Here is a 17,230-nt window from a genome sequence, read left to right on the forward strand (position 1 = left end):
AGTCATTTTTAGTTTGGGATGACAAAATACATATTATGTAACTTGTGGCCTAATGTCTCAAGCTCTAGATTTAGATGAATTGGGTTCATTCTTTTTTTTTTTAATTTTAATTTTTAAAACCCTTACCCTCTTATCTCATTATCAATACTGTGTATTGGTTCCAAGGCAGAAGCATGGCAAAGGGTAGGCAATGGGGGTCAAGTGACTTGGCCCAGTATCATACAGCTAGGAAGTGTCTGAGGTCAAATTTGAACCCAGGATCTCCCATCACTAGTCCTAGTTCTCAATCTACTGAGCCACCTTGCTGCCACCAGTTGGGTTCATTCTAAAGAACTTGCCAGAAGTCATTCTTTGGATATGCTCCTACCTGGGATTTCCTTATGAATTCCAAAATTTGGTCCATTTTGCCTTGACTTAGAGACATCAGGGTCTTCAGTACCCAGGCAAGACACTCAAACTAATCTCTCATACACACTCACTTGTCCTTTTTTTTATTCTCATAAAAAATTCAAAATTAAAAAGGCTTTTTAGAAACTTTAAGTGAAGATAACTCTATCTACTTCCCCAAGGGATCTACTTAGTCCTCCAGAGTTATAGGGCCACTCTTATCTTTGCTATTCCATTGAAAGGGAAGCACAGAGGAATGGTAGAGAGCTGACCTCTCATCTTCTAGTCAAATGAAGCCAATGAGCATTTATTAAGTGCTAACTATGTGCCAGGAGATATGCTAAGCACTCAGGATACAAATAGAAGCAAAATGACAGTCCCTACCCTTGAGGAATTCACAGTCCAATGGAGGAAGACAACATCTAAAAGGAAGCCACAATGGAGAGCAGAGTGGAGGGTAAATATGGTGTGCAGCCTGGAGAGTCAGGAATAGAACCCAGGGAGGAAGGATGATAGAAACAAGGCTGCCCTGATGGCCCTTCCCTCACGTGGAGATCTAAGAGGAAGCAGCCATGAGAGGAAAAGACTTCATGGCTGGAAGAATTTTCCAGGATGAGAAGGTTTGCTGAGGCCTGGGGCAAAGGGAGCTGAGAGGATGATGAGAAGACTGAGGGAGTGTGGTGGCCAAGGCAGCTCACAACCTAGAACCTCCTCTTTTACTCTCAGTGCATGTCCCATCTGTTGCCAAATCTTGTCATTTCTTTCTTTCTTTCTTTCTTTCTTTTTAGATTTTAAATATTATTTTATTTGGTCAATTTCAAACATTATCCCTTGGATACAAAAATCATTTTCTTTTCCTCCCTCCTCTCCGACCACCCCTCCCATAGTCAACGCATAATTCCAATGGTTATTACATGTGTCCTTGATCAGAATTAATTTCCATATTGTTGGTATTTGTACTAAGATGTTCATTTAGAGTCTACATCCCCAATCATATCCCCTCGACCCCTGTAGTCAAGTAGTTGCTTTTCTTCAGTGTTTTTACTCCCACACTTTTTCCTCTGCAGGTGTGTATTGTTTTTTTCTCATAGATCCCTCCAGTTTGTTCAGGGACATTGCATTGCCACTAATGGAGAAGTCCATTACGTTCAATTACCACAGTGTATCAGTCTCTGTGTACAATGTTCTCCTGGTTCTGCTTCTCTCACTTTGCATCAATTCCAGGAGGTTGTTCCAGTTCCCATGGAATTCCTCCACTTTATTATTCCTTTGAGCACAATACTATTCCATCACCAACATATACCACAAATTGATCAGACTTTTCCCAACTGAAGGGCATCCTCTCATTTTCTAATTTTTTCCACCACAAAGAGAGAAGCTATGAATTTTTTGTACATCACTTTTTCCTTGTTATCTCTTTCTATGACTAGGTCATAAGGTAGGCAGTCTTTTAGCGCCCTTTGGGCATAGTTCCAAATAGCCCTCCAGAAAGGTTGGATCAATTCACGACTCTACCAGCAATTCATTAATGTCCCAACTTTGCCACATCCCCTCCAGCATTCATTACTTTCCATAGCTGTCATGTTAGCCAATCTGCTAGGTGTGAGGTGATACCTATGAGTTGTTTTGATTTGCTTCTCTCTGATTATCAGAGATTTATAGTACTTTTTCATGTGCTTATTAATAGTTTTGATTTCTTTAACTGAAAACTGCCTATTCATGTCCCTTGCCCATTTATCAATTGGAGAATGGCTTGATTTTTTGTACAATTGATTTAGCTCCTTGTAAATTTGAGTAATTAGAACTTTGTCAGAGGTTTTGTTATGAAGATTGTTTCCCAGTTTGTTATTTCCCTTCTGATTTTGGTTACATTGGTTTTGTTTGTACAAAAACTTTTTAATTTGATGTAGTCAAAATTATTTATTTTACATTTTGTGACTCTTTCTAAGTCTTACTTGGTTTTAAAATCTTTCCCTTCCCAAAGGTCTTATATGTATACTCTTCTGTGTTCACATAATTTACTTGTAGTTTCCTTCTTTATGTTCAAGTCATTCACCCATTCTGAGTTTATCTTGGTGTAGGGTGTGAGGTGTTGATCCAAACCTAATCTCTCCCACATTGTCTTTCCATTTTCCCAGCAATTTTTATCAAATAGTGGATTTTTGTAACCAAAGCTGGAATCTTTGGTCTTGTCATATACTGTCTTGCTGAGGTCACTTATCCCAAGTCTATTCTACTGATCCTCCTTTCTTTCTCTTAGCCAGTACAAAATTGTTTTGAGGACCACTGCTTTATAGTATAGTTTGAGATTTGGGACTACAAGTCCACCTTCCTTTGCATTTTTTTTCATTATTTTCTTGGATATCCTTGATCTTTTGTTCTTCCAAATGAACTTTCTTATGTTTTTTTCTAATTCAGTGAAAAGGTTTTTTGGAAGTTCAATGGGTATGGCACTAAATAAGTAAATTAATTTGGGTAGGATGGTCATTTTTATTATGTTAGCTCATCCTACCCATGAGCAGTTAATTTTTTTCCCAATTGCTCAGTTCTAGTTTTAGTTGTATGGAAAGTGTTTTGTACTTGTGTTCATATAGTTCCTGTGTTTGTCTCGGCAGATAGATTCCCAAGTATTTTATATTGTCTAGGGTGATTCTGAATGGAATTTCTCTTTCTAATTCCTGCTTCTGAGATGTGTTGGAGATATATAGAAATGCTGATGATGTATGTGGGTTTATTTTGTATCATGCAACTTTGCTTAAGTTGTTGATAATTTCAACTAGCTTTTTAGTTAAATCTCTAGGATTCTTTAAGTAGACCATCATATCATCCATAAAGAGTGATAGCTTGGTCTCCTCATTGCCAATTTTTATACCTTCAGTTTCTTTTTCTTCTCTAATTGATACTGCTAGTGTTTCAAGTGCAATGTTAAACAATAGAGGTGATAATGGGCATTGTTGTTTCACTCCTGATCTTATTGAGAATGCATCTAAATGCATAGTTTATCCCCATTGCAGATGATGTTGGCTGATGGTTTTAGATAGATACTGTTTATCATTTTTAGGAAAGACCCTTCTATTCCTATACTTTCTATTGTTTTCAATAGGAATGATTGTTGTATTTTGTCAAAGGCTTTTTCTGTGTCTATTGAGATAATCATGTGATTTTTGTTGGTTTGCTTGTTGATATGGTCCATTATGTGGATGGTTTTCCTAATATTGAACCATCCTTGCATTCTTGGTATAAATCCTACCTGATCATAGTGAATAACCCTCCTGATCACTTGGTGGAGTCTTTTTGCTAGTATCCTATTTCAGATTTTTGCATCTATGTTCATTAGGGAAATTGGTCTGCAGTTTTCTTTCTCCATTTTTAACCTGTTTTTCAGTACCATATTTGTGTCATAAAAGGAATATGGTTGAACTTCCTCTTTCCTTATTATATCAAATAGTTTGTATAGTATTGGGATTAACTGTTCTTTGAATTTTGATAGAATTCACTTGTGAATCCATCAGGCCCTAGAGATTTTTTCTTTGGGAGTTCTTTGATGGCCTGTTCAATTTCTTTTTCTGATATGGGGTTGTTTAGGTAATATATTTTTTCCCTCTGTTAGTCTAGGAATTTATATTTTTGTAAGTAATCATCCATGTCACCTAGGTTGCCATATTTGTTGCCATATAATTGTGCATAATAGTTTTTAATGATTGCCTTAATTTCCTCTTCATTGGAGGTGAGTTCTCCCTTTCCATCCATGATACTGTTAATTTGATTTTCTTATTTCCTCTTTTTTATTAGATTGACCAATATTTGTCTATTTTGTTTGTTTTTTTTCAAAGTACCAGCTTCTAGTCTTATTTATTAGTTCAATAGTTCTATCACTTTTAATTTCATTAATTTCTCCCTTAATTTTTAGGATCTCTAATTTGGTTTTCTTCTGGAGGTTTTTAATTTGTTTACTTTCAATTTTTTTTTGATTTGCCTGTCCAATTCATTGGCCTCTGCCCTCCCTAATTTGTTAATATATGAAATCAAGGATACCAATTTTCCCCTGAGTACTGCTTTGGCTGCATCCCAGAGAGTTTGAAAGGATGTCTCATCATTGTCATTTTCTTCAATGAAGTTATTAATTGTTTCTATGATTTGTTCTTTGACTAATCGGTTTTGGAGAGTCATGTTATTTAATTTCCAATTAATTTTTGATTTGGCTCTCCATGTATCCTTACTGATCATTATTTTTATTGCCTTATGATCTGAGAAGGTTGTATTTATTATTTTTGCATTTGTATACCATGTTTTTATGGCCTATTATATGGTCAATCTTTGTGAATGTACCATGTGTTGCTGAAAGGAAGGTGTATTCCTTTTTGTCCCCATTTATTTTTCCCCATGTATCTATTAACTCTAATTTTTCTAAGATTTCATTTGCCTCTTTTACCTCTTCTTATTTTTTGATTTGATTTATCTAAATTTGATAGTGGTAGGTTCAGATCTCACACTAGTATAGTTTTGCTATCTATTTCTTCCTTCAATTCTACTAGTTTCTCCATTAGAAATTTAGATGCTATACCATTTCGTGCATACATGTTGATTAGTGATATTTCCTCATTATCTATACTCCCTTTTATCAGGATGTATTTACCTTCCCTATCCCTTTTAATATGGTCTATTTTTACTTTGGCATTGTCAGATTTCATGATTGCAACTCCTGCCTTCTTTCTATCAGTTGAGGCCCAATAGGTTTTATTTCAACCTTTATTTCTGACCTTGTGAGTATCTATCCACCTCAGGTTTGTTTCTTGTAGACAACATATCCAGTCTCCTTTTCAACTACTTTATGGGTGCGTTTGAACCGGGTTCAAAGTTATGATTGCCACTTTTGAATTCCCTAGCATTTTGATATCTTCCCCTAGTTCTGTCCTTTCTTCTTTTGCTATATCCTTTTAATCCAGTTGTTTACTTTTAATCAATCTCCCTAATCCCCTCCCTTAATATACTTCCCTTTCTAGCCCCTCCCTTTTTGTTCCTTCTTGTTTTTTTAGAGTCTGTTAAGTTCCCTCCCCCCTCTCCTCCCCTTCCTTTTTTGTATTCCCCAACCCCTACCCACCTTAGTTTTCCCTTCCTCCTTACCCTGTAGTATAAGATAGACTTCAAGATCCCAATGGATCTAGATGTTCTTCCCTCTCAGAATTAATTTCACTGAGAGTAATGTTCGAGTATTACCCCGTGTCTAGACTGCAGCCACGCTTACCCGGAAGTCCAAATCTTGTCATTTCTATCTTTATAGTTAGGATGCAGTTATTGACACTGCGATTTCCCCTTTGGAATTAGATCTCCGTGGCGCTTTGCTCTACTTCTTCTCTTTGTATTCTCAGGGCTTAGCCTAGTGCCAGCCATATGGTTAAAACTTGATAAATGTGTTTGACTGACAGATTCATTAATTTCTTTCTGTTTTTGGTCTCTGACCCCTCCTTTTATATCCTAACTTCATATTAGCCTTGAAAGAATTAGTCATTCTAAGTGTGTTTATGAGCACCTATAGTGTGTTCCAATAAGGAAATGTATTCAGTCATCTTTTTCTGGTATCCAGTGGTCATTTCCATATCTTTTTAAGAGTTCCAGCCCAGATCAGAGGCTTTATAGTTTGATTTTTGTGGAGTTAGCCTCATAAATAGAACCTAATTTGCTCCCAAATAGCTATGTTTAATATGTAAAACTGAAACACAATATGTTTAGAAAATAGTAATGTACCAATTAAATTGTTGCTAAAAGTAGATCATACTGCTCAACTTTGAGTAGTTTTACATTTTAAAATTTTTGTCAATTTATGAGAAATAGGCAAAAGATGAGTATGGGGGGGGGGAGACCATCACATTAGAGAGAAACCAAAGTTATTTGTTTTGTGGCCTGCATGTCAGGCTGATGTAGAAAGCACTTATCTTTCAAAAAACAGCAGATGAAAGCAAAGGAGAAAAACAAAGCTGAAATTCACTGAATATGACTTCCGCTACCTGGATCTTAGTCTAATCAATCTTATTTTCTGAGCTCTCACTATCAGCAGTTTCTGCTTTTCTCCATTCTTCATTTTTATCACTGTCATGGCCTTTTGAACATTGAAGGTTTGCCTGAATTGAGACAAATTTCTCCGTCCCTTCGTTTGTAAGTTTATTTCTTGGTTTTGTGTGAGTATTTCTAAACGTAGAACAATTTTCTTCTGTAGCAAAAGGTGGAGGAATCTGAACAGGTGAGAAGAAAGACAATCAGAGATCCATTGTACAAAGCCTTTACCATACACCAAATTATAGGAATGGGGTAAGGACCCAGTGGTAATATTTGAATACCTTAAAACACTTTATTAATTAATTTTGTAAGAAATAACATTTATTCTTTTATAAAAGTCAAAACAAACCCTTTTTGCATAAGACAAATTGAAGGGAAAAAACTCTGGGTCCCCCCCAAATCTGTTAGAGTACTTCTCACCTTCTACATAATTCTATTGAAAACAGAATACAAGAAATAGTTTATAAGCACCAAAATGCAGAATGTCTCAAAGGTATATTATGCAGTATATAGACATTACTGGTTTTATGTTTTTTAATGTAAGCTCATAGTTTAGTTTAATACTCTCAGTAAAGGCTTAGTAAACCTTATTAACTCACTGATTTTAATCAGGAAGTACCCATTAAGTACAGGCTTTTCTTATTGTGTTAATTAACACTGTAACACCTTCAAGGCATCCTTATTTTTGGAACCACTTTGGCTCTAGCCAGTAGTAGTACAGTATGATGTACATGTGAATGAGTTTCCCAGATCCTTAAGTTGAATCCATGCTTAAATGTATGTGTAACATTCTATTAAATGAATATATGCCATGTGAGCTTGCCCTTTATTCCTATTTTAATGTATTTTTCATTAACATTATGATTAAATAGTAGCTAAGTGTCTAGAGCTCAATGAACTGTTATAGGTGCTATGCAAAGGAAATTAACTGGATACAGTTCCTGCCTTGGGAGAGCATACATACTTGTATGCCCAACATTGTCTCTGGAAATCTGGTCTTTCAGGAGTGCACAGCTGTTAAAGTGGTTTGTGACACTTACTTGCTATGACTCAGAAGGAAAGGTTATATGAGTTTTGGAGCCAGGGGATGTATTTTTATGCCTGGAAGAGACCTTAGAGATGATCTCCTTCCATTAAGTAACTCTCTCCTCTCTTAACCAAGAATTTCAAACTTCTATTTTCAGGTAATGAGAAAGAACTATGTCATGCAACAATGCCTCTCTATTGGAGGGTCTGAGAGATTGGGAAGTGCTCACTAACCCCATTGATATAATAGATCTAGGAAGCTAGATTTCACAGTGGATAAAGCACTGGGTCTGGAGTTAGGATAACTAGAATTCCAATCCAGCTTCTACATAATGACTGTCACCTTGGATAATTCAGTTAAGTCAGTGTTTGCCTCATCTGTAAAATAGACATCTACTTTGTAAGGGTTAAATTTAATGGTTGGACAATAATTTTATGAAACTATGTGGTCACCAATATTCATTATATCTCGAGTAAGAAATTTATTTACAAAATAGAGAGGAAACAATTAGGTAGAGAAATGTGAAGGGGATAGAAAAGCTATCTATCCTATCTTAATCCTGGCAGAGATTAATTAGCTCTCCAACCAGGAAGGCTGGTGGTGATTAACCACTTAGCCTCTTCCAAGATAGAAGGTAGTCTCTTAGTAAACTAGGAAAGAAGTCAGCCTTTAACTCACCCAATGAAGTAGTCTAGGAGTCAGAGTCTAAGTTGAAGTCAAGCTTCAAGCCCATGATCCAAGTGGCCAGTGAATCTCCCTTGAAGAGTCTCCCCAGTCAGAAGACTATCTCCAGAAAACAATCTCTTCAGACTCTTCTCAAAGACAATCTTCTCTGAGGGAGTTTGGGGCTTGCTTTTATGATGATGTTTTGTCCCTGTCCCTTTTCACAGGGGCTAGTTTCCAAATTGTCTAGCACTGCCTAGGGGGAAGTCACTCTCTGAAGCTTAAGTTCTCACCTTCTGAAGGTTAAGTTGTCATCAAGGGTATTAATTTTCTAAAATTCACCTTCTGGAGAGGTGAATACTCATCCTGGCTGATAGAGTTTCTGAGGGTGTGAATTGAGTTCAAATCCAGCATTAGAAGCTTACTGTCTGTATTATCCTAGGCAAGTTTTAAAATTCACACTACCTCTGGTTCCTTTTCCAAAATGATGCTAATAATATTAAATACCTCCTGGGTTTGTTGTGAGATTTAATGAGATGGTATTTGTAAAGCACTTTACAAACTTTAAAATACTATAGAAATGCTAGTAGCTATTTGTTTTTATTGCATAGCTTTAATTTGGTAGATCATTATTTTATTTTATATGGTACCATTATGATAAAATATAGTTGTTTGTATTTCCTCCCACCACCTTTTCCTTTTGTTTAAAAAGGACAAGAATATGGATGTAAATATTCTGACTTAGAGAAATTAGAGAAATCTAAACCTGGCATTAATCATTAATATATGTTTGAAGTAAAGAAGAGATCCATTCTAATAGCACTGGAATGTTCAGATGGAAATTAAAAAAAAAAGTTTTCAATAGTTTTGCATGATTGCACATTACTGTTTAACGGAGGGGGAGAGAGAATTCAGAACTCAAATTTTTAGAAAGTGAATGTTAAAATTGTTACTACATGTAATTGGAAAAAATTAAATTTATTAAAACAAAACTTTTTTTATTGTGTGAAAATGAAAGAAAGAAAAGAAAAATGTTCATTTTTCTTTAATGGGTTATAGAGATGTTGACTAAAAGTGAAAGACAACACATTGAAGAAATAAGCCTCTCCCCCTTCCTATTCTCTGAGGAGTTGTTAGTCATATCCACTTACAGAAAATAACAGAATTACCTGCTTTCCCATGATCTTGCTTTATTTTTTCTCCTCTGCCAGGTGGTTGCAGAAATTTGACAAGTGATTGATTTGGTTTCAGAGGGTGCTGGAATTGCACAAAGTGTTTTTCATATTAGAAAAGACATGGTCATTTTCCCCACAAGTTTAAAGATTTATTACCTCACAGTAAAGTATTGCAAATTAGGTTGTTTGCTATTTATTTTCCTCAGAATACAGTAATTGGTGTCATTAGCTGAAGGGCAAGCTTGATCCACATGGAGGGAGTGGGAAGCCTTTTAACACCCACTATTTATTTATTTGAAATATTTGTTGCAGGTCTGGAGATTAGATGGGTGGACTGCTACTTCCCTTTCACTCATCCGTCTTTTGAGATGGAGATCAACTTTCAAGGAGAATGGATTGAAGTGCTGGGCTGTGGGATCATGGAGCAACAGCTAGTCAATTCAGGTACTTACTCAGTACTTCAGTGCTTCCTCAGCAGTTTTTGTCTATATTTCCCCATAAATCTTACCCAAAGGATCCTTTCAACCCATCTGAGTTCTCTCATTCTCACAACATGCCTGTCCCACTTCCTTTTCTCATCCTGGATTATATATTTTTGCTGCTTGTTGCACACAAATCATCATCCATAAAATGCTCAGAGAATACTTATGTCCACCCTTGCACTTTTGGGTGTTTTGTAATTTTGCTTCTTCTATGATTGTAGTGTTCTATGAACCACAACCACACAGTATACCTGGAGATTATCGGTGCTAAAGAAGCATTCTTTTGTGACACTGGACAGTTTGGATCCTTGAAAGCCATGTACAGTTTCCTAGATAAAAGCCTGCAGGATCACTCTGTTACTCAGTGCTGAACTTAGCTGGTTGCCAAGTCATAGTGCAATGGCACAGCTGCATGTTGGCATTGCACCTCAAGATGTATTTTTCAGCTGCTGTTTCCTCTCAATGCTTAGTTAGATTTGCTATGAATTTCAGTGTTGAGACTTTATAGTGTTCTCAGGCTCCAGGTAATTAATTAGTAACATCACCAGAGAATGTCCATCACAATCAATAGGGAATTCCTTTTGTTTTTTGGACTTGGAATGTTCCATGATGCTAGGAAATAGGTTAGGTGAACTTGTCCAATGGCATCTTTAATGAACAGATTATTTAACAAAGTTATCTCTATAGCTGCATGTGTCATAGGCTTGAATGGTTTTATTATACTTATGGGAGAGATTTTGTCCAGAGAGCTTCCAAGGCAGGAATTTGTTCTACAAAAGCAAATGCATGAAATAATTAAGTGGTAACTACAAAAATACATACAATTTTGTCAAAATACAGAATAAATGAAGATATCCATTTCATTGTAGTTTGTATTAGCTAAGTCTTCTGAACTATTCATGATTCATATCAGAGTTGAATATGCATACCCAAGTATACTGGGGTGTAGTACAGCCCATGTTGGTGGATCTTTACCAGTGCTATATCAAATTGTGATAATAAGCTTGTAGATATTCTTTTAAAAATTTGCATTTTAGTTTGTAATTGGATTCCTGCAAAAAATCTTCAAGAGAAGAGATGAAAACTTGCTTTCTCCTTTAAAGACTTGGGGGTCCATGAGTGCGGAACACTGCATATACCCTTTGACTTGATATTTGTGTGGGTTGGTTTTATTGAATTGCTTCATTCTCCCTCCCTTTTTATTCTTTATTATAAGCATTGACCAGATGGAGGAGTAGGGGAAAAGGAGATATTTTAAAATGAAGGTAATGTTAAAAAATAAAGTATCAATCCGTTTAAAAAAAAAAAGACAGCTTGGTCAGAACTCTCAGATGAATAAACAAAAGCAAAGTCATTAATAAGTATATATGTCAGAGGGAGCATGAGTTCATTTGCTTATTTTTATTTTTTAAAAATTATTAATATATTTAATGCGTTGTTTCATTGTAATCATTCCTACCACTAACACTTTTAACAGATTAAAGATGGATAAAAAAAAAAAACTACTGGTACATAGATCAGGCCTGCTTGCTTATGCCACATTCCATGTGGTTCCCTTCCTTTCAACTCTATTCTTCCTTCATAGAAGAAAGGAGAATTATTTCATCATCCACTTTCTGAAACCAATATTGGTCACTGAACTTAAGGTTACTGACAACATGTACTAATTATATCTGAAAATGGATTTTCCTATTATCTAGTGGCCAAGAAAACAGCTCCAATTCCAAATTCCTTGCCTTCTAGGAATTGATATTAAGCCACCTTCATTTACATTAAAATCAGCAGGACTTTCCCACTCCCCTCCTCAGAGTTTGCTAAAAAATAAAGCTGGAGCATTTCCTCTTGAGAGACTGGTTTAGCTATGTCATAGTTTGGAAATATGAATAGGGCTCACATTCTCCAATCAGCAATAAAGTAGAGGTAAAAAATACAGGCATTTTAGGATTATTGGATTTAGTCTTGGAAGGAACTTTAGAGACCAGCTGGCATTATTGCTTCATTTTACACATCAATCAATCAATCAATCAATCAATAAACTGCTAATCTATGCCAAGCATTGAGTAGCTAATGACAAAAGTAAAATAGGTTCTGCCCTTAAGGAAGTTTACTTTCTAATGGGGAAGACAACATGTGCCCATGTACCAAATATACCAAATATATTCCAAATAAATAGTTAGTTATGCAATACTAGAGTTCAGAAGAGAACCTAGAGCTGGATCTATAGACTTGGAGTCAATCAGGTAGAGATGATATCTGAGTCTTTGGAAGATGATAAAATTACAAAGAAACAGGAAATAGAAAAAAGAAGATGGCTTAGAACATAGCCCTGAGATTTGCCCACAGTTAGGGTGTGGAATATGCAAGAACTGCTGTAAAAATTGAAGAGTAAAGAAATTAAATGACTTGCCTAGGGTCATGCAGGTAGTCAGTAGAAAGCCTGGACTTCCTTTGGACTTCTGATTATAAGTCCAGTACTTTTTTTTTTCATATCAATATTTCACCCAAAGCAAAATAATGTTCCAGAAATGGATCTTAGATAAAGCACCAAAGCATAGGTTAACAGTTGAAAACATTTGAATTAGAAGCCAGTCTCAACACCTTTCCCAAAGAGATGTTAGAAATGATGGGAATAACTTCTGCATGCTTCTTTGAGCCTGTACAGAGAGTGGTGTAGGGAAGAGATAGTATGTGATTTTTGCCTAAGTAGAATCTAGCTTCTGGAAATAGTTTCATTTTTCCTGGCTAGAAAAAGAAAGGGACCAGAAGGTCAGGTCTTTTTTACCCTTTTTGTATTAGTGAATGTGTCCATAAAGTTTGTATATTATTTAATCAACCCAGTAATTAGATCCACTGAATGGGAGGTCCTATATCTGCCCCTTGAAATCCTGAACCAGACTAGCATAGCTACAAAAGTACGTTTTCCAATATTCTTGATGGTTTTTTTATCAGGTTTATTCGGTCAGTAATTGGTAGAATTTAGTTATCTGAAACAAGTTTCCAAGACATGATTGCACACTAATGAGGCTCTGCTGTCCTCCTATTAAATCAATCCTGTCATGAATTCTTGGGGAAAAAATGAAGAAATTGAAAACTGACAATGTAAAATAATAACTTTGAGAGGGGGGGTGATGGGACAGGGATGATAACTTAGAGGAAGGTGGAGATTTGAGAAGGTAAAACTTGTTCATGGCATGAAAGAGCAAGCAGAGGAATAGAAGAAAAGAATTAAAAGAAGACATGCATAAATTGTGGAGGTTCTGATTTTTAAGTTGCAGTTATTATGACAAAGCCCCTGAAAAAATTCTATGTATGGAATCCATATTTTGGCCTTTAGCCATTCAATATGCACTATAGTCATTTAAGTATAAGTTTGTTTTCAATAACTGTCCAGTTTGTCCTATTTAGACTTCCAAAGCCCGTGGAAGCCAGCATAATTGATATACAATATTAATACTTCAAACTATTTTTGAAATAGTTCCATTCCTTTCTTTCACCAAGCTATTCATCAGAAATATTATCAGGGATCAGAACTGACTAAATTGACTAATAGAGCTTCTTTTTATTTCTTTAATCTCTCTCTCCCTCCCTCCCTCCCTCCCTCTCTCTCTCTCTCTCTCTCTCTCTCTCTCTCTCTCTGTCTCTTTTTCTCTCTTTTTTTCTTTCTCACATTCTGAGTGTTTGAGTCTAACTCCTGTTGCAGATGAACTGTGTAGGTTCATACCATAGGCACACACTTTAGGTGTGGGAGTTAATTGCATAGTGATGATATTTGAATCCATAGGAGCTGATTAAATCACAGAGACAGAAAAAAGAAGAGGACTTAGAAGAAGAGAACTTTGAGGTATGCCCACAATTAAGGCATACCACCTAATTTATGTATGACTGAAGCAGCTCTCCAGACAGTTCTAGATCATGTTGATTAGCATCAATGGAGGGTCTTTCCATATGTAGAATTCCTCTATTGAATGAAATCATGGGATAGAAACAAAAATAAATCAACACACCAACAAAATTATTTGAATGATAGATTAAAGAAATGTTGTATTCAGAGTTTTCTTCAGCAAAGTATTTGATATAGTACCTTATACTAACTTTGTGGGCAAGATGGGTAATTATGAGCCAATTGCATGGATTTGGATTTGGTTAAATGACGAGATCCAAAGAGTAACATTTAATGGTTTTATGTCAACTTTTAGTGTCATGAAGCTAAGGGTAGAATAGATAACCTGTTTTATGATAATAAAACAGCCAACGTGCACTTGTCAAACTCCTACTACGTACCAGGAATTAAGCCAAATACTGGGGATACAAAGACAAAAATGAAAGAGCCCACTCCATAGAGGAGCTTATATCCTTCAGAGGCAGCAGCATGGATTCATATAAAAATATGTATAACATATAATATATAAGTATATACAGGATGATGTCTGTGGGAGATGCACTAGCAGGTAGGGACTACACATTTGATCATTTTGGGTATATTATCTTTTGAATAAAAACATGAAATTATACTTCTAATTTAAAGACATGACATTTCTATTCTCATTTCTTGCAGAGTATAAATATTTTGCATGTGTATGTAAAATGAAGGAGTTTTGCTCATTTCTTCTTGTGGTTTGACTTTGATCTTTAAGGGAAAAGGTGGTGCACATCTTGTTTGTCTTGAGAGTTTGATATGCTTTCTAACTGTATCATGTGAATGGAAATGGCATACTGTCTTTTTTGCCCTAAATAATTTTTAAAGAACCAAGTCATAGTGCTATCTTGTGACCCAGAAGTAGTCTACATTCCCACAGAATATTATTTCTTTTCATTCCTTACTTTACTCTTTTCACCACTTTTTGCCCTATTTGTTTCATTAATTTTGAAGTAGATGATAGCTGGAATGTTGCAAAGAGAGGTTTCTTGTTCTTTGTGAAGATCTTTTGATTGTGATGTTGAAAAAATTCAGACCTTTCCCAATGGATTCATTTAGGGTGACAGTTTTATGGATCCTTTCAGCTGGAAGAGACCATGGAGATTTTCCTCATCAATTCCCTAATCTTATAGTCAAGGAAATTGAGATGTGTAGGGATTACGTGATTTCGCCAAAGGGATCACACTAGATATAGGACTTGAACTCAGGTCTCCTGATTCTCTCTATCCATTGTTACTTCTTCTATACTCAAGTAGCTTTCTGGAGTTATAAATAGAAAAATTTCCCCCAAACCTTCTTTACATCAGTTTGCTCATCTGTAAAATGAGCAGACAAAGGAAATGGAAAGTTTTTTTGTTAAGAAAACCCCAAATGGGGTCAGGGAGGGTTGATCAGGACTGAAAATGACTGAAAAATCTCCTTGACAGAAGACATTTTCTCAGACAACGGGGTCAACTCACTCATAGTTAAAACAGAAAGCCTTTAATATACATGATGAGATCAATCTTCTCATGGCTTGAATTGAATCTTTAAGGGAATGTGGTTTGTGTTAGTTTGTTTTAAGATTTTGATCTGCTTTATAATAGTATTATGTCAATGGAAATGGGATGGAGTGTTTTTTCTCCAAATTTGTTATTAAAGAGTAAAGTCAGAAGCCTATCTGGTGATCCAGAAATAGTCTTTTAAAATGTCTGTTATGATTCTTTTTATGGAATTTCCCTCTCAAGAACCTCTTTTTGTTTGTTTTTAACTACTTGACCAGTTATTTGACTGTATATTCATTTACCTGAACAGAGAGGGTAGACCTCATGTTCATTTTAGTTCCACCCACTAAAAAAGGATGCCAAGTATAACTTTTTTTCAAAAGAATGGTTTATGAATTTTTTTATTTTATACTTTTCAGAGGAAAGTTCAGTTAAAATAATTAACGACTGGAAATTTATGGACAAGCAAATGTTGTTTTAAGGCTTGGTTGCTTGGACAAAACAGGTCAAGACATTAGTGACTGTTTTACATTTTATTTGGTTTCATGATTAGGATGCCAGATAGATTTTTTGAATTTTTTTTCTAATTTATATGAAATTCAGGTAGTTAAAGGAATAATTTATGTTTGACAGTGAAAAGTAATATCACTCACAACTTTCCCATAGGTGTTTATTACATTATCAAACTATATTATATATAATATTATATACATACATGTAGATACATGTGTATACTTTTAAAACATGCTCTTTAAATCATCTGAAGCACAGGTTTTGACCACAGATTTATTTACCAGATGGCAGGGGTTATCCTTCCTTTCTTCCTCCTTCCTTCCTTCCTTCCTTCCTTCCTTCCTTCCTTCCTTCCTTCCTTCCTTCCTTCCTTCCTTCCTTCCTTCCTTCCTTCCTTCCTTCCTTCCTTCCTTCCTTCCTTCCTTCCTTCCTTCCTTCCTTCCTTCCTTCCTTCCTTCCTTCCTTCCTTCCTTCCTTCCTTCCTTTTCTTCTCTTTTTCTTTTCTCCTTTTCCTTCCTTCCTCCCTTCCCCTCTCTCTTTTCTGTTTTTCCCCCTCTTCCCTTCCCTTCCTTTCCTTTCCCCCTTTCTTATTTTTTCTCTCCCTGACTTCTCCCCTCTATTGCTCTCTCCTTTATTTTCCTTTTTTCATTGTTTTTGTCATTGGTATATTGTTTTCTTGTTTCTGTGTGTTTCACTTTGCATCAGTTCATGCAGGTATTCCATGTATCTTGTAATTCTTCATGTTTAATGAAATATTATTAACCTATGGGAAACATTAAATTTGAAGAATTACTCTATAGCATTCTTTTTTTTTTTTTTGGAATACTTTTAATGACTGGGCAAATAATTAGGCAGCACAGTAGAGCCTTTGCTGGAGCCGGGAAAGCCAGAATTCAAATATGGTCCTATGTATTTATTAGAATATTTAAGAATCGTTGAATTGCCTGAAACATTTGACCAAAAAAAAAAGGCCTAGAAATCATACTTCAAGAAATTATAAAGAAAACTCTTTAAATCTCTTAGAACTGCCAAATCTTAGAATTTCCTGGTCAGAGAATAAATACTGAAAGAAGCCAGAGAGAAAGGATTCAAGTGCAAGGAACCACAATCAGAATCACACAAGATTTACTAGACACAATTATGAATGAGATCTTGGGAAATGATATTCCAGAAGGCAAAAGATATACACTTACAACCAAGAAGAATTATCAAAAAAATTTAATCCACTCTAACTGAAGGGAAAGTGGACTTTTAATGAAACTAAATAAAAGAATTCCAAACATTTCAGAGAAAAGAGCAAAGTAGAAACTCTGACATCCAAACATAGTCAATAAAAAAGTCAATATGAACAAGGAATTAAAATGAAAAACTATTTAGATTCTTACGTGGGAAGATGACATATGTGTCTCCTCAGAACTCTATTATCACCAGGGGTCATAGAGAGAGTATAATTAGAGAGAGGATCTTGGAATGGTTCTAATATATTTTGATAATCCTTGGAAGAATAAGAATGGAAAGGGAGAAGAGAT

At 35.5% G+C, this 17,230-nt stretch overlaps 1 protein-coding gene across 2 annotated transcripts in view; it reads left to right on the forward strand.

The window, feature by feature from the left end:
• FARS2 (phenylalanyl-tRNA synthetase 2, mitochondrial) overlaps positions 1-17,230 on the forward strand; it is a 736,489-nt gene that overhangs the window by 251,008 nt on the left and 468,251 nt on the right. For both annotated transcript variants that reach the window (XM_001378268.4, XM_007488013.3), the window contains one exon: positions 9,619-9,750. In XM_001378268.4, coding sequence (XP_001378305.1) covers positions 9,619-9,750 — 132 coding nt within the window. The remainder of the gene's footprint in view (positions 1-9,618; positions 9,751-17,230) is intronic.

The sequence above is a fragment of the Monodelphis domestica genome, chromosome 3 (genome assembly GCF_027887165.1).
Source record: "Monodelphis domestica isolate mMonDom1 chromosome 3, mMonDom1.pri, whole genome shotgun sequence".
In the NCBI taxonomy this organism is placed as follows: domain Eukaryota; kingdom Metazoa; phylum Chordata; class Mammalia; order Didelphimorphia; family Didelphidae; genus Monodelphis; species Monodelphis domestica.